We start from the raw sequence: 27,792 nt of genomic DNA on the forward strand, positions 1-27,792 counted from the left end.
TCACCAAAATCGTCCATTAAGTCCTCCGTACTCAGGGTCAACATACGCCGGAGCCGCTTGATGACGGGAGAAGCAGGGGATTGACCACATTCAAAGGGAGGATTTTTGGGAGACATACTGCAAAAAGAAAATTCTTAAGCAAGCAGGTGAGAATGTGATGAGTTGATCCCAGCATCGAATGCTTCATTTTATAGAAGAAAAATCTCATCGTGGCTGCAGGAAGTGGAGAAACGGTTAATAAACATGGTGTAAATAGAACAACGTGCATTAGAAAATGGGTAAGGACGCGACAAGATTCACCTCGCGCCAAAAATTTTAGAGGGAAATTTGAATCATATTCAAGCACTTCGCTCCTATGGATTTCGTGCTTGGGGGGCTGTGGACTGGGCAATGGGCTTAGAAGCAAATTCAACAAGCCCAAATAATATAGGAAAGAGTATTAGGCCCAAATCCAGAAAGCCCTAAACGCCACATTAGGCGACTCAAGGCCAAGGCGTGACCAACGACAACATGGCAACGACCAGAAGTGAATTCCGCATTGTTATAAAATATCTTCTTCTTCCCTGCGACAGCAACTGACTTGGGAAGGAAGAAACCAACCTCCCGCAACCGCCATAGCTTGGAGACCAAGGTCTTTATCCCTATTTTCACGATGTGTCACCGAAGAAGGCGCTGTAGACCGGATTTCTAGGAATCCTTACTTGGAGAAGAAGACTAGAGGCTCTATAAATAGCTCCATGCTTTCATTTGTAAAGGGATCCTTTTTCTGACTTATAAAACTCCCAGGGTTGTTGGGATTGAACCAAGTGTAACCACATCATTTAATCAATAATACAAATCCCTTCGAGTTTTTACCAGAACAATGTATATGCATTTTGAAAACAAGTACATTATTTCTACAGAAAAACTGTAAAATACTGATATATAAAACTAGAATAATGTTTTTATGATTATAATATAATTTTTTATGGTTAATTATAAATTATGTATATTAAGACAATGAAGTTAATGATAAATTTATAATTTTCAATTGAAGTATGTTATACGATCAAGTTCATTGAATTTACGACCAGTCAAAAAATATTTTATGTGGATATATATATTTTCCAGCCTTAATTTACAGAATGAAAATGAGGGAATTATTCAATTTAGGTTAGGGTCATTAAATTTAGATTCCAATAGAAATATCAACAATTATTTCATTTGTCAAATCACCTTCACATAATTTTTTTTAAGCAAAAGGTATCTTCCGCGCGCAACTGCAGAGATTAATCCCTTTGAGATAATTGGGATTTATTTAAAGGGTTGACTTCTCCCAACAAATATTTCTTCATACGCACTGGCCGGAGATCGAGCCCTGGACCAAATAATTAAGAGACTCAAGTATCTACCACTTGTACCATGTTGGTACCTTTCACATAATTTAGTTTCCGGTGTGTGGTCACCAAGCAAAGATATCCAAAACTAAATTTGGCAAAAATAAAAATTTGTATCAAATTATTGTATATTAAATTTGGCTATAAATATGAATGTTACATTCCTTACCATTTCATACAATCACACTTTCTTTACTTTCATTTAAACAAACCATTTACACTTTCCACAAATTCTTCATTGCATTCATGAAACAATATCAATCATTCATGGGTTGGTTGCTTCTGTTTTTGCATCTTTTCCTTTTCACTTCTTCTTCTTCTTCTTCTTCTTCTTCTTCTTCTTCTTCTTCTTCTTCTTCTTCTTCTTCTTCTTCTTCTTCTTCTTCTTCTTCTTCTTCTTCTTCTTTCAATTTCTTATGTCATCATGATGAGAGCTCTAATTTGCTTCAATTCAAGTCTTCCTTCGATATAAATACTTACTCTTATTGTGATGAACCTGCTTCAAAGACAGCAACATGGAAAAACGGGACTGATTGTTGTTCCTGGAATGGTGTCACCTGTGACACCATCTCTGGTCACGTCATTGGTCTCAACCTTGGCTGTGAAGGCATTGAAGGTACATTACACCCTAATAGTACCCTTTTCCATCTTCCTCACCTCCAATCACTTAACCTTTCTTACATTCATTTCTTTGGCTCTCCTTTTCATTTTAAGTTTGGTGGGTTTCTCAGTCTTAAACATCTAGACTTGTCTGCTTGTACCTTTGAAGGTGAAGTTCCTCTTCAAATCTCACATCTTTCTAAATTAGAATCACTTTATCTCTCCATGAATCGTTATTTAGTTTGGAAAGAGACTACCTTGAAGAGACTCGTACAAAATGCAACAAATTTAACAGACCTTTTTTTGGATGAAACAAATATGTCTTCAATAAGACCAAACTCCATAGATTTGATCTTCAATCAATCTTCCTCTTTGGTTACTCTTAATCTTCTAGCTACAGAATTAAGTGGAAAATTGAAAAAGATTTGTTTACCAAATATTCAAGAGCTATATATGTCATATAACTACCTTGAAGGCCAACTTCCAGAATTGAGTTGCAGCAATTCTCTCAGAATCTTGGATCTCCCACAATGTCAATTCAAAGGGTCAATTCCTCTGTCTTTTTCTAACCTCACACACCTTACGTCCCTAACTATTTCAAGTAATAATCTTAACGGTTCAATCCCATCCTCACTTTTAACTCTTCCAAATCTAACTTATTTGTCTCTCTCTTCCAATGATCTTAGTGGTCAAATCCCAAATGTATTTCCTCAGTCAAATAGATTTCAAGAATTAGACTTGAGTGACAACAAAATTGGAGGTGAGATACCATCATCACTTTCAAACCTTCAACAACTTACTGACTTATATCTTTCATCCAATTTATTTTCCGGTCAAATCCCAGATGTGTTTAATTTGACTCAACTTTATTATTTAGATTTATCTTTTAATAAATTAGAGGGTCCCTTACCCAACAAAATTACAGGTTTCCAAAACCTAACTTATTTGATATTAAATGACAACTTACTAAATGGAACAATTCCTTTGTGGTGTTTATCCTTGCCATCTTTGAGAATATTATATCTATCAAACAATCGACTTACATGGCATGTCGATGATTCATTCTCATCAAATTCCTTAGAGGAACTGTATCTAAATAACAACATGTTACAAGGAAATATTCCGGAATCCATTTTCAGACTTGCAAATCTAAAAGTCTTGTGGCTATACGCAAACAACTTGAGTGGTCTTGTCAATTTTCAAATCTTCTCCAAACTTCAGAATCTGTCAGATTTATCCATTTCACAGAATAGTCAATTGTCACTATACTTTCAATCTAATGTCTCTAATAGTTTTAATCAGCTACGAGTATTAGAATTAGCTTCTGTCAATCTGATCAAATTCCACAAATTACAAGGAAATTTCACAAATTTGGAAGATCTTGATCTTTCCAATAACAAACTTAATGGAATGCCCAAATGCTTAATTGAAACAAGTCACTTGCAATTTTTTAACCTCTCTCAAAATTTGTTCACGTCAACAGATCAATTGATTGAAATGGCAGTGAATAATGAATATCTCTCTGGTATCGATCTTAGTTTTAATTTACTGAACGGTGATATCCCTTTGGCAGTTTGCAATATAAGTTCTATGCTTGCACATCTCAACTTGGGACACAACAATTTGAGTGGTATCATTCCACAATGTTTTTCAAATTTTCAATCCCTTCAATTTTTGGATCTACAGATGAACAAATTTCATGGCACTTTGCCAAGTAACTTTTCCGAGTACATTACCATTCTAAATCTTAATGGAAACCTATTAGAAGGCCTTTTGCCTAAATCTTTGTCCCATTGCAAATACCTGAACATTTTAAATCTTGGAAGCAATAGATTAGAAGACAAATTTCCCGACTGGCTTCAAACTTTGCAAGATTTGAAAGTGTTGATTTTGAGAGACAACAGGTTCCATGGTCCCATTGCCAATTTAAAGATGAAGCATCTATTTCCAAGTTTAGTCATTTTTGATATCTCGGGCAACAATTTTAGTGGTTTTCTACCAAAAGCCTATTTCAAAAATTATGAAGCCATGAAGAATGTTACTCAAGTTGGTGGAGATAGCAGTTTGATATACATGGATCCTTGGTGTCTAGACTTTAAAGATACATGCAGTACTGATTCTGTGACTGTGACAACAAAAGGGAAAGAAATGACACTGGTGAAAATTCCAAAATTGTTCGTAAGTATTGATTTGTCAAGAAACAATTTTGAAGGAGAGATTCCAAATGCTATTGGAGAGCTTCATGCACTCAAAGGCCTTAACCTTTCCCATAATAGACTCGTCGGTCATATTCCCCAATCCATCGGAAACTTGACAAACTTGGAATCTTTGGATCTTTCATCGAATATGTTAGCCGGTGTGATTCCTGCAGCATTAGCCAATTTGGGCTTTCTTGAAGTATTGGATCTTTCAAATAACCATCTTGTGGGAGAAATACCTCAAGGAACACAATTCAATACATTTACAAATGATTCATATGAAGGAAACTTGGGGCTATGTGGATTTCCATTGTCAAAGAAATGTGGACCTGAACCTCATTCTCCACCTCCACCTCCAGCCAACAACTTTAGGAGTGAAGAGAAATTTGGATTTGGATGGAAACCAGTGGCAATTGGATATGGATGTGGATTTGTGATTGGAATAGGCATTGGATATTTTGTGTTTTTGATTGGAAAGCCTAGATGGCTTGTGATGCTATTTGGTGGTCAGCCTAAGAGAAGAGTGAACAGGAGAAGGGGTAGAGTGAGGAGGACCAATGGTTCTACTCAGATGGTGCAAATGTCATAGTTTCATTTTTGTGCTTATTTTCTGTATTGTGTGTTACTTTTTACTTTCTGTTTAAAATAAGGTTCATGTGAGTGTGACAATCTTGCCACTCTTTTGATCTAGCTAGTTTGATTTTGAGTTGTAAGTTTGTATACTCTGAATGTATCATGTGTTATTAATTAATAAAATTGCAAGTTCATCTAAATGTTTGTAGTTAGATAATGTATGAATTTTTCTATCCAAAACTCAGAATATATTACACTGATTTCTATGATTGCATAACAAAATACAAGATATAATTTTGTTATGCAATCATGTTGGGGATATGTTTTAGAACAGCTTATGTGATTTCCAGGACGGGACATGCAATAATGTTTCCTTACTTCAATGAAGTTCTAGGAGTGATAGGAGCATTAGGCTTTTGGCCATTGAAGGCAATAAATTTGTCCTTGTAAATGTGGTTTTACGGAAAAAGTTTAAATCGCAGATATCAGCAATTTTTTCATTTATTTCTATAAATATTTTAAAATCTGTAATGTAACATGCTTTAATCCATGAGCTTTAATATTGTTTGACACTTAAACTGGACTGCACTCTCTCTATGCATGGAAATTTATTAAGATACATTTTATTATCTGTTTTGTTTTTACAGCTCAATCACCGGATCCTTGCAACTGCAACCCTAATTTCAGTGAGTGCCTTATGGTTGTCAACAAGAAAACTGGACATACATCCTGCAGTACGGTCTGCGATCGGAGGCGTCTTTGGCATGGCGTCTCTTCAGGTTATTATTTCGATTGACATTTTCATGTGATTTTTAGTACCATTTATCGTTGAATAGTGAATATTGTTGGGACCCCTCTGAGCTGAATACTCTAACTTCAAACCTGTTGCTCCATATTCTTTTCATTGATGCATAAAGTTTATAACATTTATTTTATAATTATAATTGGTTTATATGGCTACAGGTCACCTTGGGAATTTCGACCCTTCTTTCATATGTACCTGTTTCTTTGGGTACTGCACATCAGGCTGGAGCCTTAACGCTTCTGACATTTATGTTACTGCTTAATCACACAGTTCGAAGGCCATCCTCGACCCTTCTCAAATCTCTGCTTGTAGTTGTCAAGGCAAACAAATATACAAAAGTTTAGACTATTATTATTTTCAGGCTAAGCATTGTGTTGAGCTCCTTTTCTAATTGTCCATTGTCGGAATCTTCTTTAATTGGTTCGTACATTTGAAGCCTGAAAAAATCATGATGATACAATTCATCTGTTAATAATGTCATCTATATTTATGTAATTGATCCTGAAAATTAGTGCAGCAAATCATTATGTAAAGTAACACTTTTTCACGGAACGGAAGTCTAGAATTTCTTGTTGTTTAAGGAACAGAAAATTTTCCAAGTTGAATATTATTTATGCATGATGGTAGCATCAGTGTCAGCTACAAGGAAAATTCAGATTGACTATCGACTTTTCAGAAATGTTTGAAATTGGAAACTCCAAGTTGAAGAAAAAATCAAACCTATAATGTGATAGCTTGTGGTTTTGAATCACTTCATTTTCACTATGAATATTTTCTGGTGCACATACAACCTATAATAACTATGCCTCACATCACATTCTTGCGTGTTGGAAATTGGAATCTAAAATGAATAACAAGTCACACTAACTTTTATTTTTGGTTAACTTCACTTGTTATTTTGTTTTTCATCTATAAAAGGGCATTAGGATGTCAATGCCTTCTTGGTATATAAAATTTGTATTAAATTATATATTTTATAACATCGAGTAAAAGAAGAATATGTTTTGATGAATATGAGTATGAAAACAATCAGTTAGGTGTCTGGTCACAACTCACAAATTTGGATCTTTTGTAGCGGTTGCATAGGCGCAAAGCTGTTGGATATTAGATCGAAATGGATGTGATTGATTCTAGATTTTAATCCAACGTCTTGTACATACCGTTCAACACTTAAATTTCAACAAGTTTTGAAGGACCAGAAGCTAAAGTTTTGACTTGTATATTGTGCTTTTAGCTGGTTATTATTATTGAGAAGCACATTAATCCACCATTGAAGGTAGAGTCATAGAAATTAATGGGAGAGGAAGGATTTAGAGACAACGCTCCGTTGATTGATCGCTACTCTTCTTCCGGCGAGGTGTTAGTTGAAGAGCCTTTCAGGAGAACAGGTGATTAACTTTTGCTTATAATTCTACTCTATGACTAATAATTTGTACTTCCTCCCTCAAAAGTGCTTTTGTATGTAAAAGTATACTACTGTGACTAATTTTCTTCATAATTCCTTCTAACAATTTCTACATCTACTTTTCATGCATCAGCTCTGCAACCTGCTGATAGTATACTATTGATTAGCTAATAATCTTATGGTATATTAATTAAATCAGTAAAGAACATATTGTTTGACTGGTTGGTGAATATGCATGAATGGAAGCTACCATGCTACTAAGTACTTTAATTTAATTTTTTAGTTTCGAACGTTCCAAATTAATTTCAATGTAAAACAAGGAAAATTTTTGTACCTGACATCCAATCATTTGTCCGTGATGTGATCTGCAGGTAATGTATGGAGCGCTGTGGCGCATATAATAACAGGAGTGATAGGAGCAGGTGTATTGTCACTAGCATGGTCGGTGGCGCAATTAGGATGGATTGCAGGTCCTCTATTCATTCTACTCTTTGCAGCGACTACCTTCATTTCAACTTATCTTCTTTCTGATTGCTATAGATTTCATGATCCTGAACAAGGGAGCATTAGGTGCTCCTCTTACATGGATGCTGTCAACTTGTACCTAGGTTTGTCACACATTAATATGACTATGCTAATGGAAGCATTAGACGTTAATTGATTGGATGCATGTGTAAACAAATTTTACAATGTCGGTGTACTAGGAATATTTGATTATATCTCCTTACTGTGATAATAAAATTAGGAGCAATAAGGGGAAAGGTGTGTGGAGTGTTGGTGCATATGAGCTTATATGGTGCTACATGTGCCTATGTCATTACATCTGCTACCAGCATCAGGTAAATAATCATAAACAAAACTTTTTCGAATACGTACTCTTAAACATTGGTTAATTTAGTCAAAAAATTAGATTTATTAAATTGGCTAGTAATGTGTTCAATTAATATTTTCCATATCATCATGAGAGACTATGATACTGATATTTTTATTTATGTTGTATAATGGTTACATTCACGGTCTTTTCTACAAACAAAGAGTGATTTTGAAATCAAATTGTTACCATAAGGAAGGGCATGAAGCACCTTGTAAATATGGGGATGCTATGTATATGATGCTGTTTGGAGTTGTTCAGGTCATAATGTCATTCATACCAGATTTCCACAACATGGTATTGCTTTCAGTTGTTGCAGCTATTATGTCCTTTACATACTCTTCTATTGGACTAGGACTTGGCATCACAAAAGTTATAGGTAAAGTTCATTTTGATTCATTAAGGTTCTATTTACTTATCAATTCAAGCCTTATGATCATTAAAGCAAATAATGAATGACAGATGGTAAGTGTCGAGCAACTTAGTCCTCAAATTTACGAAATAGGAAAACAGTCCCTTGAAATAAAGAACGCCAAATCAATAAAGTCCCTCCATCAAAATGTCTCATTTGTAAACATCCATCAAAATCAACGAAAGATCTATATATTAACATGAATAGTCTCTAGTTGCATAGACAAACATAGAACCTTTAAAATTGTTGTGCTAAATTTGAATTAAAGGACTAAATTAATTGATATTGTTCAGTTTAAGGGACTAAATTTCAATTTCGTAAATTTTTACAATACCTCATGGTTGCGCTTGTAGAAAATGGAAGAATTATGGGGAGTGTAACCGGAGTACCAGCTTCAAATATTGCAGACAAATTATGGTTAGTCTTTCAAGCACTTGGGGATATTGCTTTTGCTTATCCATACACTGTCATCCTCCTTGAGATACAAGTACCCTTTATATTCTAATTTTGTTCGACACCTTTCAGTTTCCGACACCAACACATTTAGTTACATTCCATTACATTCCATTAAGGCTGAATTAAAGCATTGAATTCTATCTTTTTTTCCCTATTGAACAAAGGACACTCTAGAGTCTCCTCCAGAAGAACACAAGACAATGAAAAAGGCCTCCATGATTGCTATCTTGATTACAACATTCTTCTACCTTTGTTGTGCATGCTTTGGATATGCAGCTTTTGGAAATCATACTCCAGGAAACCTCTTGACAGGTTTTGGATTTTATGAGCCTTATTGGCTCATTGACTTTGCTAATGCTTGCATTGTTCTTCATTTGGTTGGAGGATATCAGGTAATAGTCCTACTAATAATCAAACTTGACATTTTATAGTTAACACCTATGAAGAACGGACACTCCTCAGATTAGCTATATCTCAGTGTCGGACACCAACACGGCACCGACACTTATGATTACGTTGAATTACGTCATTTTTTCAAACTACTATCGGTGTCAACGTGTCGGTGTCTGTGTCCATGTCCATGTTCGTGCTTCATAGGTTAACACCATAATTATCAATATGATTTCATTTCATTTTTTTCAATTCAGATTTATAGTCAACCAATATATAGTGCTGCTGATAGATGGTGTTCAAGAAAATATCCGAACAGCGGTTTCGTGAATAATTTCTACCAAGTGAAACTACCTATGTTTTAGAACAGCTTATGTGATTTCCAAGTAGACTCTCTGCAGACGCCTTTTCCAAGTAATTAATAGCAACGTTCACATATCAAGGTTTTCAAGACTGTCCATATAAATAAAGTAAGGCAAATGTTAGCGAGCGTCCCGGGGTACTCTTTAAGACCTTAAATAGTAAGTTTTTAACAGAATTTTTATGGGAACATGTAAAATGAACGCATTGAAAATTGTAGTATTTAATTTTTTTGAATAAAAAATTATAAAATGCTTAAAACAAAACCCATAAAGTAAAAATATGAATTGAGTTGTAACAAAAAAAAAATAATAATAATTGAGTATGTTTGGATATATTCATACAAAAGTGAGTTGAACAAATAATTTGAGTGTAAAAATCAATTCTATAATCAAAAACTACGATTTCTAGCTTCAATTAGAATCAATTCTACTTTTGAGAAATCAAACAAGGCAGAATCAATTCTACATGTCTAGAATCAATTCTGGCCATTCTAGAATTGAAACCAAACATACACGAAGTGAAAAGAAATTGTGAGATAAAAAAAAAAACAACTAGTGCAGATGACTTCCAAGTCTACGTAGACGACCAGGAGACAATCAATAAAGTAAAACACATTATCTTACCTTTCTAATGTAGGGCCCAGATCACACGGAAAAAAATTAATGGGACACAATCATGTTCTGTAGGACAACGACTCATCTTCAAAGTAATGTCAAAACACTTAAAACAATCATAACAACGTAATAGATGGTCTAGAAAATTAATGTTATTTTACCAATAGTTAATTGGTTTAATGGTGATTGACGTTTAACTTAATAGAGTGGACGGCGGTTCGATCCTCCACAACTGTGACCGAGAAGGGGCTGGAACCACTTAATGTGAGACCCGACATTCAAACCATATTTATATCTTCACTTTAAAAATAATGTAAAGATAAGTAAAGTGGAAGAAATTGTGAGAGGAAAAATGAAATCAGCTTGAAAGAAAAATTAAACCAATCAATGCTCCTATAATAATACAATAACAACAATGACTTGCAAGTCACGATGTACACAATTTCTTGGTTGATAAAAAAAAAAACAATGACTTCCAAGTCAATGGAGGGTTAGAAAGATTCATATATATGAATCACAATAGAATTACTTTTTCCACCCAACTAATTTTCAGCGCGTCCTACGAATTTATCAAAATATTTTTGTCCGCTATTTAAGTAATGAATTCTACGTTTAAAATAAAAAAACTAGTTTAACTTACCCGTGCGATTGCACGGGTTAATGTTCAATGGAAAATATAAATTATTAAAATTTTATTATTTTGTGATTTTTTAATTATTTATAAAATTATTTTTTTATTTAATGTAATTTATTTAAATATAAAAAATAATACTTTTTTAGTGATTTTAAAAGGGAAGCAGGGTGGAGAGTGATCTTTCACTCCCATGTTATTTTTTTTGCCAGTCGCAACTCTAACTTTTTTTATTATTTAATCATTTAAAATAATTATTGTGTTAAATTTATATATAGTTACATCGATAATTCAACTAATAAAAAATTTCCATAAAAATATTTAAAAAACAATTGGGGAAAAAGACAAATTAATTTCCTTGATTTTACGAAGTTAAATTTATGTTCCTGAACTATCATTTCAACTATTATTTACATATGATAAAATTATATAATCATGTAAAATTCTATCAAAAGTTCGTGTAAATTAAATATTCATTCCCCGTATGTTGTAAAATAATTGTGTGAAATATTCATTCTCCGTAAATTGTCAGAAATTAGAATAAAGATCGAAATAGGAAGAACATCGAAATTGTAAATATGATTTAATATTAATTTTATAATAATTATCTGATTAGTTAAGTCTGTGTTTGTCAAAAAAAAAATAATAATGATTATCTGATTGATAAATTATAGGACAAAATGATCTTGTTTCCAATTTTTTTTTTTTTTGTAGAGTCTTGTTTCAAACTTTAATAGTAATTAATCATATTAATAATTAATTGTGATTGGTTTAATTAAATATATTTCAAAAATTAGTGGATTAATAATTAAAACTTTCCATATTTAATGTTTCAGTTGAATCAAGACATGAATATAGACATTGTTCATATAAAATAATTTGGTCAATAAATTATTTGATTTATTCTATATTTGATTTTTTTTAAGAAATTTACAATAATGTGCATGAATATCTATTTTTTGGTGGAGCACATTAATGTAAATTAACCGACAATAAATAATTAAAAAAATTCTAAATTGGAAATAACGATTTTTGCCAAATAAAGTAGATGAAGTCCAACTTTAGAATTTGATTTATAATGATAATCGTCATATTGCCAAATAATTGACTTTATAAAAATTAATATAGTACATGAATTCATGCTAATTGAAAAGGTTGTGAGAAAATGGCATCTCAACAAATGCTTATAGAGAACATCCGAATCATTTTGAGGAGGAATAAAAATTATATAAGAAGTGATGATTAGTGTTTTTTCTCGTGAGATCTTGAAATTGAACCCCAGACTATAAATATTGGCTAAATTACAAAATACAATCATTAAACCTAAAACTACAAATCGTTCTATATAATAGACATAATTAAATTATTGAAATCTAGCATCGAATTTCTTGTTGCATGAAAAATTATGCTTGTAATTGTTCCATCTAAAATAACGACTATGTCCTTAGGATTATGGATCAATATGTATTTAACGCATAAAAAATCACCTGAATCACATGAAAAAAAATTAGATCATGAGAAAAAAATATGAAAGAAAATAAAGAAGAATAAAAGAAAGAATGAATGATGGGAGAAAGTTGGAAAAAATGTATTAGAAGAGTTGTTTATATTTATACTGAGATGTGGAATACAATATTAATTAACATTCCTTAATTTGTCATTTTGGTTCCTACCATGATATAATTAGTAACAAGAGTATTAAAACAATTAAATAGAAAATGTGTAATAATTAAGGCAATTGTGAGAATGGTGGTAGTGATTGATTAATAATATAAGATCAAATTAATTAAGAAGATAAGATCGAAATCAAAATCAACCAAAATTGGATATTTAAACCTTAAGGAGTTTTAACCAAACGACACATAAGCAAATGTGGTCTTAGAAGATGCCATGTAAGATTAGAAAAAAATTGGTTGATCAAGAGAATGCCATGTATGAAAGTTTCCATGAGAAAAAACTCCTAAACATATAAATAACTAGTATAACTTACCCGTGCAAATGCACGGGTTAATGTTCAATGAAAAATATAGATATTTTTTTGACACATGAAAAATATGGATTATTAAATTTTTAATATTTTGTGGTTTTTTTAATTATTTGTAAAATTAATTTTATATTTAATGTAATAATTTATTTAAATATGATAAATGATCCAAATTTTGGATATTTTAAGGAGAAATGGTAGAACGGAGAGTGATACTCCACTCCCCGTTCCCAACCCACATGTTCGTATATTTGTTCTTTTATTTTCATAAAAAAAAGGTCATTAAGCAAAAACTAATCCAACGGTTAATATATATTAGTTGTTAATCGTCATCTCTCTCCTTTAGACATTTGTTTTCTTCTGGAGTATTTTAGCCCATGTTCCCGTGTGAAAAAATTTCACATTTGTGTAATGAACAGTAGAATTATTTATCATTTGCTTGACACAAAAAAAAATTATATCATTTTTTTATGCATATCTCAATTTGTTAATGGTGCAAATTTTAAAAAATTTATCTATTTGTTTATCTTACAGCGATGTTTGGAAAATAAAAACAAAGTAATACATGATATTATTACTTTTAATTCTTTCTTTTTATATATATAAAATCATTGTTACTTTCCTTACTTTCAATTGATATTTATCGTATTTTTTATATAATAAAATCTACAAATGTATGTCCCACCCCGTGTAAGTTATTTTTTGCTTAATACCTCCATGTAGATTATTTTTTGATCAATACCCCCTATTGTAATATTATGTTTGGTACAAATCACTATGTAACTTTTTTTTATTAATAAAATTAATAAAATAATAAAATAAAATAGAAAAATAATCTATGAAGTCAATTACTTCATTCCTTTTATATTTCAGACAATCACACAATTTTCTCTGTTCGATAAGTATGAAGTTTAAGAATAACTTTTTTTGTGAACAATTAAATTACTATTTTTATTTTTTTTTATATTCCTTTTAAGGTGAGTATTTTTGTTCAGAGATTCTTAAGCCTTCAATTTCTCAGTTCCATATTTGGCCAATTCGTTCTATATAATTTTTTTTGATAAGCAATTCATGTGTTATTCTATAAACTATACATCTCACTTTACATTTCTTATTGAATTGAACATTAGAATGCTTATAGATACGGCTAACATCAACCACTTTGATGCAATATGCTAGACCCTGGTCATCTCCTTCTAATAATCAAGTAAGATAAATAAAGTTACACAAAAGATATGTGTTTGGAATATTGAATTACAAACATGATGATTTTGAATCCTCTATTAAAAGATATTTTGTTTAATAATTTTTTTGGAAACATATCCTCTGCCAGAATGAAATATTATAGGAAATAATCCATATATTATGCACCATCTACTTCAAGGAAAAAACCATTTAAATTTTGCATGTACCCAAAGGTTGTTTATACAATTTTTCTCATGATTTTTTTAAGATAAAATAATCACTTTTTAAAATTTATCGTTTGTTACTAAGTTTTTAAAAACTACTTTAAATGAGAAATTGTTTTCAATAGTTTCTCAAAAAAATAATTTTCAAATATTTAAAGCATTGAGCATACAAATTTCTTTTTCTAAAAGATTATAATCCATAATAAATAGGCTCCAAACCCGTTACTTTTAGATGACAAAGTTTCATCATATCAATCTTGAATTTACTAGACTTAAGTTTTTCTATAGGTGTCTCTTCTCTCATTGTACCATGTTCAAAATTTCTACAGATTCAATTACACGTGTTTTTTATTTGGAGTGGACTAAAAAAGTTGACAAAAATTGTTGGGCAAGTCGAATAGTGCTTCATCACCATAGAGGCAGGGGCGGAGCCACGTTGGGCTCAAGGGTTCAACTGGAACCCCCTCATCTTGAAAAAATTGTATGGATAATCTTGTATATTTTGCTCATTGAATTCCCTAAAATTTAACTTTTGAACCCATCCAAACACTCAATAGAAGAAGAAAGGAAATAAAAGAAGCACATTAGATAGAGGTGACGGTACCTGTGAGTGTTCTGAGGCGTGAGTGTTGACGCTCAAGTCAGTATAAGATAGAGTGAGAATAAAAAGATATTGAACTAAAAAATGTATAACTCTTTTACTAGGCACTAGTCAATCTATTTATAGCGAATGAATAATTAGGGAAGAATGACAATGATATTCTCTTATCTTGTGTCAAATCTCCCATTTTCAGTCTATTTTGTCCGCTCAGGACAATGAATTAGGAAAGTGAATGTTACCGTTCCCAAAGTTCCGTAGGCTTGAGCCTTTGGAAGGGGTTCCGACTAAGTTGTACTTTTATGTTTTTAACTGAAAAGGGGTACCGAATAGGTTTTTTTTTTTTTTTTTTGATGGATTAGACCTTTTGCCCAATTGAAAATTGTTACGATTATGTTAATTTTGCAAGAAAAAAATGGAGAGAAAATTATTTTTTTAACTATATTATAGAAAGTGAGGAAAATAGAATAAAATTAACATTTTTTTTTGTACATGAATAAAATTAATATTTGGTAATCCACTATTAGTGTCCATTTTATTAATATATAATTGACGACCAACTTTTCATCCTTATATCCACCCGTCTTATTTTTATTTTATATTTCAAAATACTACTACTATAGTAGCTCTTCCAATTCCAATTTGGATTTATAATCTCAAGTTGTGTATTTAAAATTATCATAGAGTCTCCAAATCACACACTAAAGAAAACTTTACAAAAGTAAATTCTTTTCCACAATTTTTTTAATAGGACTTGTCTTTAGAAAAGATGCTTGTTTTGTCAATATTATAGTTACAAATTTCAGGAGAAAGGTAGGTAGAATTTAAGATGATTTTCCGTTATATATCCTTTACTTAGCATGTTTGGCCTCTGCACAAATTGAGAGCCACAATCTAATTTTATTTTAATATGGTTTAATTTCATTTCACAACAACCACTATTAACAAATTAATTGATTAAATTTGTGGCTATTATAAGGCAATGCTAAATACAAGTACTAAGATATATCCCTTGGCAACAATACCATGATGAGTTTGTTTTGCCAGAATAAGGATTTGATGTTCAATAAATGTTAAGGTACCCCACGAAACCACGAAACCTTAAGGAGTTTTAACCAAACGACACATAAGCAAATGTGGTCTTAGAAGATGCCATGTAAGATTAGAAAAAAATTGGTTGATCAAGAGAATGCCATGTATGAAAGTTTCCATGAGAAAAAACTCCTAAACATATAAATAATAGATTAATGGTAGAAGGGTTTTTTTTTTCTCAAAAATCTCATTTTTATGAAGTCCGCAACTTAAGTAGCGGATGTTATAAAAATGAGAAAATTTCATGTTATGAGGTGTTTTTTTCTTTCTCAAATTGCATAATTTTATAACGTCCGCTACTTAAGTAGAGAACTGATAAAAATCATGGTAGAGTGTTTTTTTTCCCTCAAATTTCACATTTTTATAACGTCCGCTACTTAAATAGTGAATGGTAAAAATCTTGGTAGGGTGTTTTTTCCTCAAAATTTCTCATTTTTATAACGTTCGCTACCGCTAAGTAACGAAAAAGTAAAATGGAAAACGCGTAGGGCGGATGAATAACCGATTGGGTGGTAAATATAAATCTCGAATCATACTACTTTATTGAATGGGCCTTGAAATGAATGATGCAAATAAAGTGACAAGGGACTTGTCCAAAAAAATAAAGAGAATAAGGAAATGAATAATGCTTATTTTTTTTTTGTCTAAAGGAAAAATAAAATAAATATAAGAAAAAGATACAAAGACAGGGGACATTAAACCTGACCTGCCAATTCCTATTCAGGATGTCCTTGATATTATTGATGATGGCTGCATAGTGGTGCCACTCATCAACTGGTGCCGTCCACATTCAAAATGATACCGGTGCCGCCATGAGCATTCCATCGCACAAGCTTGGGTACCACTGTAGTATGTTAACCTTATTGAATCTACTGTCAATAATTATTTTGAATTTTTAATGAAAATGAAACTAAATTATACCATTCAAGTTGGCTATAAATATTAATGTTACATTCCTTACCATTTCATACAATCACACTTTCTTTTCTTTTCTTTGTGTTAAACAAAGCATTAACACTTTCCACAAAATCTGCATTGCATTGATGAAGCAATATCAATCATTCATGAGTTGGTTGCTTCTGTTTTTGCATCTTTTCCTTTTCACTTCTTCTTCTTCTTCTTCTTTCAATTTCTTATGTCATCATGATGAGAGCTCTGCTTTGCTTCAATTCAAGTCTTCCTTCACTATATATATCCCTTATTCTGATTACGGTGAACTTTATCATCTGAAAACAGCAACATGGAAAAATGGGAGTGATTGTTGTTCCTGGAATGGTGTCACCTGTGACACCATCTCTGGTCACGTGGTTGGTCTCAACCTTGGCTGTGAAGGCATTGAAGGTACGTTACATCCTAATAGTACCCTTTTCCATCTTACTCACCTTCAATCACTTAACCTTTCTTACATTGATTTCTATCCTTCTCCTCCTTTTCATTTTAAGTTTGGTAGGTTTCTCAGTCTTAAACATCTAGACTTGTCTAAATGTAACTTTAAAGGTGAAGTTCCTATTCAAATCTCACATCTTTCTAAATTAGAATCACTTCATCTCTCTTTGAATGATGAGTTAGTTTGGAAAGAGACTACCTTGAAGAGGCTTGTACAAAATGCAACAAATTTAAGGGAGTTGCTTCTGGACGAAACTCATATGTCCTCAATAAGACCAAACTCCATCGTTTTGATCTTCAATCAATCTTCCTCTTTGATTACTCTTAATCTTCATAACTCAAGATTAAGTGGAAAATTGAAAAAGAGTCTTTTTTGTTTACCAAATATTCAACAGCTAGATATGTCACATAATGCCAACCTCGAAGGCCAACTTCCAGAATTGAGTTGCAGCTCTTTTCTTAGAATCTTGGATCTATCAGGATGTCAATTCAATGGGCCAATTCCTCTGTCTTTTTCTAACTTCACACACCTTACTTTCCAAGATATTTCAAGAAATAATCTTAACGGTTCAATCTCATCCTCACTTTTAACTCTTCCACATCTAACTCATTTATCTCTCTCTTCCAATGATCTTAGTGGTCAAATTCCAAATGTATTTCCTCTGTCAAATAGATTTCAAGAACTATACTTGAGTTCCAACAAAATTGGAGGTGAGATACCATCATCACTTTCAAACCTTCAACAACTTACTGTCTTAGATCTTTCATCCAATTTATTTTCAGGTCAAATCCCAGATGTGTTTAGTAGGATGACTCAACTAGTTAAATTAGATTTCTCTGATAATAAATTAGAGGGTCCCTTACCCAACAAAATTACAGGTTTCCAAAACCTAACTCAGTTAAATTTAAATGACAACTTACTAAATGGAACAATTCCTTTGTGGTGTTTATCCTTGCCATCTTTGATAAAAGTAGATCTATCAAACAATCGACTTACATGGCATGTCGATGATGCATTCTCATCAAATTCCTTAGAGGAACTGTATCAAAATAACAACATGTTACAAGGAAATATTCCAGAATCCATTTTCAGACTTGCAAATCTAAAAGTCTTGTGGTTACATTCAAACAACTTGAGTGGTCTTGTCAATTTTCAAATCTTCTCCAAACTTCAAAATCTGTCAGATTTATCCCTTTCATGGAATAGTCAATTGTCACTAAACTTTGAATCTAATGTCTACAATAGTTTTAATCTATTTGTATTAGAATTAGCTTCTGTCAATCTGATCAAATTCCACAAATTACAAGGAAATTTCACAAATTTGGAAGATCTTGATCTTTCTAATAACAAACTTAATGGAATGCCCAAATGCTTAATTGAAACAGGTCACTTGCAATTTTTTAACCTCTCTCAAAACTTGTTCACGTCAACAGATCAATTGATTGAAATGGCAGTGAACAATGATAATCTCTATATACTTGATCTTAGTTTTAATTTACTGAATGGTGACATCCCTTTGGCAGTTTGCAATATAAATTCTGAACTTGAATTTCTGAACTTGGGACACAACAATTTGAGTGGTATCATTCCACAATGTTTTTCAAATTTTCAATCCCTTCAGTTTTTGGATCTACAGATGAACAAATTTCATGCCACTTTGCCAAGTAACTTTTCCGAGTACATTACCATTCTAAATCTTAATGGAAACCTATTAGAAGGCCTTTTGCCTAAATCTTTGTCCCATTGCAAATACCTGAAAATTTTAAATCTTGGAAGCAACAGATTAGAAGACAAATTTCCCGACTGGCTTCAAACTCTACAAGATTTGAAAGTGCTGGTTTTGAGAGACAACAGGTTCCATGGTCCCATTGCCAATTTAAAGATCAAACATCTATTTCCAAGTTTAGTCATTTTTGATATCTCGGGCAACAATTTTAGTGGTTTTCTACCAAAAGCCTATTTCAAAAATTATGAAGCCATGAAGAATGTTACTCAAGTTGGTGGGGATAGCAGTTTGATATACATGGATCCTTGGTGTTCAGAGTACTATGACGGATGCAGTACTGATTCTGTGACTGTGACAACAAAAGGTAACGAAATGACACTGGTGAGAATTCCAAAATTGTTTGTAAGTATTGATTTGTCAAGAAACAATTTTGAAGGAGAGATTCCAAATGCTATTGGAGAGCTTCATGCACTCAAAGGCCTTAACCTTTCCCATAATAGACTCGTCGGTCATATTCCCCAATCCATCGGAAACTTGACAAACTTGGAATCTTTGGATCTTTCATCGAATATGTTAGCCGGTGTGATTCCTGCAGCATTAGCCAATTTGGGCTTTCTTGAAGTATTGAATCTTTCAAATAACCATCTTGTGGGAGAAATACCTCAAGGACCACAATTCAATACATTTACAAATGATTCATATGAAGGAAACTTGGGGCTATGTGGATTTCCATTGTCAAAGAAATGTGGACCTGAACCTCATTCTCCACCTCCACCTCCAGCCAACAACTTTAGGAGTGAAGAGAAATTTGGATTTGGATGGAAACCAGTGGCAATTGGATATGGATGTGGATTTGTGATTGGAATAGGCATTGGATATTTTGTGTTTTTTATTGGAAAGCCAAGATGGCTTGTGATGCTATTTGGTGGTCAGCCTAAGAGAAGAGTGAACAGGAGGAGGATTAGAGTGAGGAGAACCAATGGTTCTACTCAGATGGTGCCAATGTCATAGTTTCATTTTTGTGGTTTGATTTTGGGTTGTAAGTTTGTAATCTGAATGAATATATTGTGTGTTTTTATCCATATGTAATTTAGCTAGAATTCATAAGTTTTATCCCATTTAATCATCTCTTTACAATGAGCTCCGAAACATCGGAAGGAGCCAAGCATCAACAACAAAGATATTGCAGTTCAGTTCATGCAGTGTTGGTTTCTACTTTATACCGAATGGCTAAGATTGTTGTTTAGTTAATTAACCATTGTCAAGCCAATTTTGTTCACGTTCTTGATTTCACTTAACCTTTTATTTATGAAAATAAAAAGCTATATATAGCACTCTCTCTAAACTAAACTAGTTACCTTGTGTAGCAAGTAACTGTCATGTAAGTTAGGTATCCTAACAAACCCTTCTAACTAACTTCTATTACAATAAGGATTGAATTACACTTGCATTATGATTAAAATAGTAGTGATGATCCTTCCACACAGACCAATAATCATCATAAAATAGAGTATTGAAGTAGCTCCAAATATGAACATGTAAAGCCATTGACAACTCATGAACACCTGTTGTAGATTAATTTCAATTATGTCCAAAGAATCAAAACTACCATGCTTTTTAAAGGTATTAGCATGCTCTTGAACACAATCATAAATTAGGTGTATCTTGTAATAGAAATAGGTGAACCCAGTCACAAACTTGACATTGCTGAACGTGGATGCAAGTTCAACAAGATCAGGTGTATCTTGTAATAAAGCTAAATTAACTAGTTGTGTTTCCAAAAAATAGCCAGACATTTGATCAAACACCAGGAGGACAATAAGCTAAATTAACAAGTCACAACGAATCAAAGACAGAGTCCCAAATATATCCATGAGTGTATAGGACAAAGCAAAAAAAAAAGTAAAAAGAGGGACCAAGCAATTGTGGGATCAGAACTTAAAATTAGCTTAAAAATCAAAATCAAAGTTCCAAAATCAATAACACAAAGTTCCAAACACTAACTCAAAATCAAAAACTCAAAGCTTAAAATTAAACAGCATTTGTTGTTTGTAATATAATGAATTATAGGTTTTCATATCAAGTTCTAATTTTTCATGCATATGGGTTTATCCTAAGTAATATAATAATTATTTAATTATTTCTCAGCATGAATGATCCATAAATATTGTGATATTGTTGTCACCTTGTTGATTTTATTCTGATATATGTTTGTTAATGTTAATAATATCATATCTTTTAATTGATGATGACAACTGCAATTGCGACCGAAATATAATTAACCAATTTAGGTTTCCTTGAATTCTTGGATCTTTCAAATAACCATCTTGTGGGAAAAATACCTCAAGGAAAGCAGTTTGATACGTTTACAAATGATTCCTATGAAGGAAACTCAGAGTTATGTGTTTTTAATTGGAAAATTTTCTGGTGCACATACAACCTATAATAACTATGCCTCACATCACATTCTTGCGTGTTGGAAATTGGAATCTAAAATGAATAACAAGTCACACTAACTTTTATTTTTGGTTAACTTCACTTGTTATTTTGTTTTTCATCTATAAAAGGGCATTAGGATGTCAATGCCTTCTTGGTATATAAAATTTGTATTAAATTATATATTTTATAACATCGAGTAAAAGAAGAATATGTTTTGATGAATATGAGTATGAAAACAATCAGTTAGGTGTCTGGTCACAACTCACAAATTTGGATCTTTTGTAGCGGTTGCATAGGCGCAAAGCTGTTGGATATTAGATCGAAATGGATGTGATTGATTCTAGATTTTAATCCAACGTCTTGTACATACCGTTCAACACTTAAATTTCAACAAGTTTTGAAGGACCAGAAGCTAAAGTTTTGACTTGTATATTGTGCTTTTAGCTGGTTATTATTATTGAGAAGCACATTAATCCACCATTGAAGGTAGAGTCATAGAAATTAATGGGAGAGGAAGGATTTAGAGACAACGCTCCGTTGATTGATCGCTACTCTTCTTCCGGCGAGGTGTTAGTTGAAGAGCCTTTCAGGAGAACAGGTGATTAACTTTTGCTTATAATTCTACTCTATGACTAATAATTTGTACTTCCTCCCTCAAAAGTGCTTTTGTATGTAAAAGTATACTACTGTGACTAATTTTCTTCATAATTCCTTCTAACAATTTCTACATCTACTTTTCATGCATCAGCTCTGCAACCTGCTGATAGTATATTATTGATTAGCTAATAATCTTATGGTATATTAATTAAATCAGTAAAGAACATATTGTTTGACTGGTTGGTGTATATGGATGAATGGAAGCTACCATGCTACTATAGTATTTTACTAGAATTTGAGAGCTAAAGACTCATGGTTGCACTTGTAGAAATGGAAGAATTATGGGGAGTGTAACAGGAGTACCAGCTTCAAATATTGCAGACAAATTATGGTTAGTCTTTCAAGCACTTGGTGATATTGCATTTGCTTATCCATACACTGTCATCCTCCTTGAAATACAGGTACCCTTTGTATTCTAATTGTGTCCGACACATGTCAGTTTCCGACACCGACACATTTAGTTACATTCCGTTACTTTCATTTGCTCAAATTCTTATCAGTGTCGTGTCTGGTGTCTGCCCGTTGTTTATATTAATATACAAAGTTTAAGGTTGAATTAAAGAATTGAATTCTATTTTTTTTCCTATTGAACAAAGGACACTCTAGAGTCTCCTCCAGCAGAACACAAGACAATGAAAAAGGCCTCCATGATTGCTATCTTGATTACAACATTCTTCTACCTTTGTTGTGCATGCTTTGGATATGCAGCTTTTGGAAATCAAACTCCAGGAAACCTCTTGACAGGTTTTGGATTTTATGAGCCTTATTGGCTCATCGACTTTGGTAATGCTTGCATTGTTCTTCATTTGGTTGGAGGATATCAGGTAATACTCCTACTAATCACACTTGACATTTTATAGTTAACACCTATGAAGCATGAACACTCCTCAAATTAGCGTGTCCTGGTGTCGGACACACGTCCGTGTCGGACACCGACATGACACCGACACTTATGATTACATTGAATTATGTCACTTTCTCAAATTATTATCGGTGTCAACGTGTCAATGTCTCTGTTTGTGTCCTTGCTTCGTAGGTTAATGTTAAGAAGTCTCACATCGGTTGCGATATGACCTAACTAAGTGTTTATAAACTAGAGGCAATTCTCACTTTACAAGCCGGTTTTGTAGGGTTGAGTTAGGCCCAATACTAAATTCTAAGATGGTATCAGAGCCTATCCACGATTCGGTAGGCCACTTCGTCGGGCCGCCTGCAATCAGGTTTCTGATCGGGCCCTCCACCATTTATATCCGAGCAATAAGCCCAACAATGCTGAGCGCGAGGGGATGTGTTAAAGAAGTCTTACATCGTTTGCGAGATGGTCTGAATAATAAGTGTTTATAAAGTAGAGGCAATCCTCACCTTACAAGCCGGTCTTGTGAGGATGAGTTAGGCCCAATACTCATTTCTATGTTGGTATCAGAGCCTATCCACGATTCGCTGGGCCACTTCGTCGGGCCGCCTGCAATCAGGTTTTTGATCGGGCCCTCCACCATTCATATCCGCGCCTCAAGCCCATAGCGCTTAGCGCGAGAGAGTGTTAAGAAGTCTCACATCGGTTGTGTAAGTGTTTATATAAACTAGAGACAATCCTCACTTTATAAGTCGGTGTTAAGAAGTCCCACATCGGTTGCGTAAGTGTTTATATAAACTAGAGGCTATCCTCACTTTATAAGCCGGTTTTGTAAGGATGAGTTAGGCCCAAAACTCAATTCTAAGAGTTAACACCATAATTAACTGCATATAAGATATCTACTCTTAAGTCTTAAACTGTGTTTTTATTTGTTACCAAAACATCATAGTTGTATTTCTTCAATATGATTTTATTTCAATTTTTTCAATTCAGATTTATAGTCAACCAATATACTCTTCCACAACATGGTATTGCTTTCAGTTGTTGCAGCTATTATGTCCTTTACATACTCTTCTATTGGACTAGGACTTGGCATCACAAAAGTTATAGGTAAAGTTAATTTTGATTCATTAAGGTTCTATTTACTTATCAATTCAAGCCTTATGATCATTAAAGCAAATAATGAATGACAGATGGTAAGTGTCGAGCAACTTAGTCCTCAAATTTACGAAATAGGAAAACAGTCCCTTGAAATAAAGAACGCCAATCAATAAAGTCCCTCCATCAAAATGTCTCATTTGTAAACATCCATCAAAATCAAGGAAAGATCTATATATTAACATGAATAGTCTCTAGTTGCATAGACAAACATAGAACCTTTAAAATTGTTGTGCTAAATTTGAATTAAAGGACTAAATTAATTGATATTGCTCAGTTTAAGGGACTAAATTTCAATTTCGTAAATTTGAAGACTAAATTTGTCAACCTTTACAATTTTTTACAATACCTCATGGTTGCGCTTGTAGAAAATGGAAGAATTATGGTTAGTCTTTCAAGCACTTGGTGATATTGCTTTTGCTTATCCATACACTGTCATCCTCCTTGAGATACAGGTACCCTTTATATTCTAATTGTGTTCAACACCTTTCAGTTTCCGACACCAACACATTTAGTTACATTTCATTACTTGTATTTTCTCAAATTATTATCGGTGTCAAATTGTCAATGTCGTGTCTGGTGTCCATGTCTATATCGGTGGTTTATATAATATAGAGTTTAAGGCTGAATTAAAGCATTGAATTCTATCTTTTTTCCCTATTGAACAAAGGACACTCTAGAGTCTCCTCCAGAAGAACACAAGACAATGAAAAAGGCCTCCATGATTGCTATCTTGATTACAACATTCTTCTACCTTTGTTGTGCATGTTTTGGATATGCAGCTTTTGGAAATCAAACTCCAGGAAACCTCTTGACAGGTTTTGGATTTTGATAAATATTTAGCAAGTGTACTAAATAGCCGTCAAGTAGTATAATAAAATCGTTCTTTCCGCAGGGATTGTTGTAAATCAATTGTAAATTGAAGACATACTCATGTAAATTGACATAAATTGTAAAAGGGGGTTCTTGTTTGGTTTCAAGTTCAAAATTTTTAAACTTTGGAATTGCTTTGGTGTTTAGATTGATGTAAGAAAAGTGATTGGTCCTTTTTGGGTCATCTAATTACTATTTCTCTTGGTAACGCCATGTATGATAACGAATTATTCAAATTAGTTTCATGATTTGATTAAAACACAATTGATTATGCCCAATGTCTTGGTAACATAATCCTCTCTCATGATCATCAATCCCTAATTTCTTAGTAAGACCTATGATCATGTGAGGAAGAAAAACTTTAATCTTTTAATCTCAATTAACAATCCAAAATTTCTTAAGTGAAAATTAATTGATCAATCGTTCCTAGATCGATGATTTATTCCTATCGTCATAGTAAAACAAATCATTGCAATCATCATATAAGTCGCGAATTCATACAAAGCATTAAGCACAAAGAACAATCAATAGAAACTAACTTCGTAATTCATTAATCATATCATATGACAATCACATAGTTCAAGATCAAAAGTAATTAGAATCACCTAAGGACCAATCATGAAAATTTAGCTAGACATTGCAAATTCAGAAATTACATCAAATAAAATGAAAGAAAGCATGATTACAAGAAGAATCTTGATGTGTTTCCACACTGGAATCCTTGCTTGGTCGCTCTTGATCCTCCAAAGTCGCTCCAATAGCTGTTCTTTTGCGTAAAAATTCGATCATGATCCAGATCTGATGTTTCCCTTTTATAAAACTGATCAAAAATAACGTTTTCCGCCTGAGGCACAAAATTTCCGCCCCAGGCGTAAAGAATTACGTTTCAGGCACAAGAAATTTCGCCTGAAACGGCAAAACAGAGAGCAATTTTGGTTCTTCAGTGAAAATTCCGCCTCAGGCGGAAAAACTTCCGCCCCAGGCGTAAAAGTGCTATATAATCCACCAATTTTCTTTTGCTATCTTTCTTCGCATGTAGCTTCAAATCAATGTCTTCTTCTTCATGATTTAGGTTAAAAACCTCTAAAAACACTTGAAAATGGTCTTTATTTCCATGTAATGACTAACGTCATCACAACCCCAAACTTGAACTTTTCCTTGTCCTCAAGGAATATCTCAATCTCTAGGAAAACAAAACACTACCTCAATCCATCTGGCTAAACAAACTCAAACCCAATCAAGTTAGACGTAATTTGCATAACATTTCAATGATCAATTTCGTCATGATTCAAATACACACAGTTTCAAATTTAAGCAAAACAAAGAGCATCAAACAAAGATTGACCATACTTAATCTCTTCACACCCTCACCGACTCTCCTGTTTAAGGGTAATATAATCACTCAATCAACACATCATAACTAGACTACTATAAATTTGCAGACATTCTCGAAAATCAATCACCATGTCATGAGCACACACATTAGAGGACTTTTTAAAGGTTATAACGTGGCCTGGTTAAAAGGTGGATGGTGGCTTTTCTGGTAAGTGAGTAAAAAAAACTTGAAGTTAGATACCACTGAATTGAATAGATACAACACCCCACCCTACTTTGTAAGAATTGATACTAGAGAACAATTTTCTTTCACAAATTTTTCTTTCAAGGAATTCCTTTTTGTTTTCAAGAAGATCACCATGATTATATATTTTTTTTATTTTTTTATTTTTCTTCTCTTTTTTTTTTCGATACTTCTTTTCTTGGTGAACTTTTGAATTTTTCTTTCATAAATTTTTTTTTAGTTCTCTAGTATACCCACCCCAAACTTAAGTTGTTGCTAATTCCAAAAGCAACCCCAAACTTAGTGACATGCATTGTGCAAAAACACTAAAGGTATCTAATTCTCCAAGAAAATCATTTTTTTTTTTTTTATTATTTTGATAACTTGGGTCAGATAACAAACAAACATTTTTCTTTAAGCTCAAAAGGGGTTAAACAAAGGATAAGCAATGATAAGGGTGGCTAGAACAGGCTCAAGGTACCAAACAACTTGCCTCGTGTGTACATCACAACAATAAATCAATTAAAGAGAACATGCGCAAATTCTAGAGACATAGCTAAGTGTGGAATTCTCATAATCATCAAAAGAAATCAGTGTTTGGGCTCAAAATCTCACAGTTTTTGCTGAATTAAACTATGGTCAATATTTGTGAGAGTCCCTAAGCCTTGCCTAAATCATCACTATGATGCATCCGAAACAATCAAAAACATCACAAATTCATATCACACATTTGGTCAACAATTTTGAATCTAAGATGATAGCCAAACAAATTTCAATAGTGTGAGGTTTTCAAAAAGACTAAGACATTCAAAGAAAACAAAACGACTAGCTCAAGTACTTATTATAGACCAACATCAAGCATGCAACAATTTAAACAAAGGAATCATAATACACAGGCCAAAAAGAATCTATAGAGGAGAAGGATAGTAAAGGTGAATGGCACAAAACCTCAATCCTGCTCGGGCATGTTATGATCATGATCAAAACGAGGCAGATTTCCAGGAAATTTCATTGATGAGGACCCTCCTTCATCTGGAAGGCCAGCTGCCCTCCTTTGGCGAATGTAGGTAGCACGGTTCATTTCATGCGTAGCCGCCATGCTCCTAACTCTTTGATTGTGAGCTTCATCAAAATCATGCATTGTTGGATATCTCGGATAGAAATATGCCGGGACTTGCTCCCGGTAACGCATGGATGCTTGCCATAAGGCGGATGAAGTGTCATAGTGGTCCGCCATATCAATGCCCTGTTGAGTGCTCATGTCCATTTTCCACACCATGTCAGCAAGAACATTCACATCAAATTGCGGAGCTGGAAAACTCTCCATTTCCGGACCTTGTGGTATGTCATGGTGCATCATATTT

The 27,792-nt window shown here is 33.0% G+C and overlaps 2 protein-coding genes and 1 long non-coding RNA gene across 3 annotated transcripts in view; all 3 read left to right on the plus strand.

The window, feature by feature from the left end:
• The first annotated feature begins 1,550 nt into the window (after positions 1–1,550).
• On the plus strand, positions 1,551–20,083 carry LOC123919872 (receptor like protein 28-like). Its single transcript, XM_045971895.1, has 2 exons — positions 1,551–2,808; positions 17,947–20,083. Exons 1-2 carry the CDS (start codon positions 1,623–1,625, stop codon positions 19,899–19,901), a joined length of 3,141 nt encoding a protein of 1,046 aa, XP_045827851.1. The 5' UTR covers positions 1,551–1,622; the 3' UTR covers positions 19,902–20,083.
• On the plus strand, positions 5,348–6,024 carry LOC123919874. The gene is made up of 2 exons (XR_006813342.1): positions 5,348–5,526; positions 5,711–6,024. It is a non-coding gene; the product is annotated as an uncharacterized LOC123919874 (long non-coding RNA).
• LOC123919873 (probable amino acid permease 7) overlaps positions 8,003–27,792 on the plus strand; it is a 32,410-nt gene continuing 12,620 nt past the window's right edge. The window contains exons 1-4 of the mRNA XM_045971896.1: positions 8,003–8,207; positions 8,594–8,657; positions 24,383–24,452; positions 24,668–24,822. Coding sequence (XP_045827852.1) covers positions 8,060–8,207; positions 8,594–8,657; positions 24,383–24,452; positions 24,668–24,822 — 437 coding nt within the window. The 5' untranslated portion in view covers positions 8,003–8,059. The remainder of the gene's footprint in view (positions 8,208–8,593; positions 8,658–24,382; positions 24,453–24,667; positions 24,823–27,792) is intronic.

Source organism: Trifolium pratense, linkage group LG4, assembly GCF_020283565.1.
Source record: "Trifolium pratense cultivar HEN17-A07 linkage group LG4, ARS_RC_1.1, whole genome shotgun sequence".
In the NCBI taxonomy this organism is placed as follows: domain Eukaryota; kingdom Viridiplantae; phylum Streptophyta; class Magnoliopsida; order Fabales; family Fabaceae; genus Trifolium; species Trifolium pratense.

Excerpts from the sequence above, each read along its gene's own strand:
- LOC123919872 (XM_045971895.1), top strand. The coding sequence starts at position 1,623 with ATGAAACAATATCAATCATTCATGGGTTGGTTGCTTCTGTTTTTGCAT. Across the intron at positions 2,809-17,946 it reads TTCATCCAATTTATTTTCCG|GTCAAATCCCAGATGTGTTT; the intron begins GTCAAATCCCAG and ends ATTTATTTTCAG.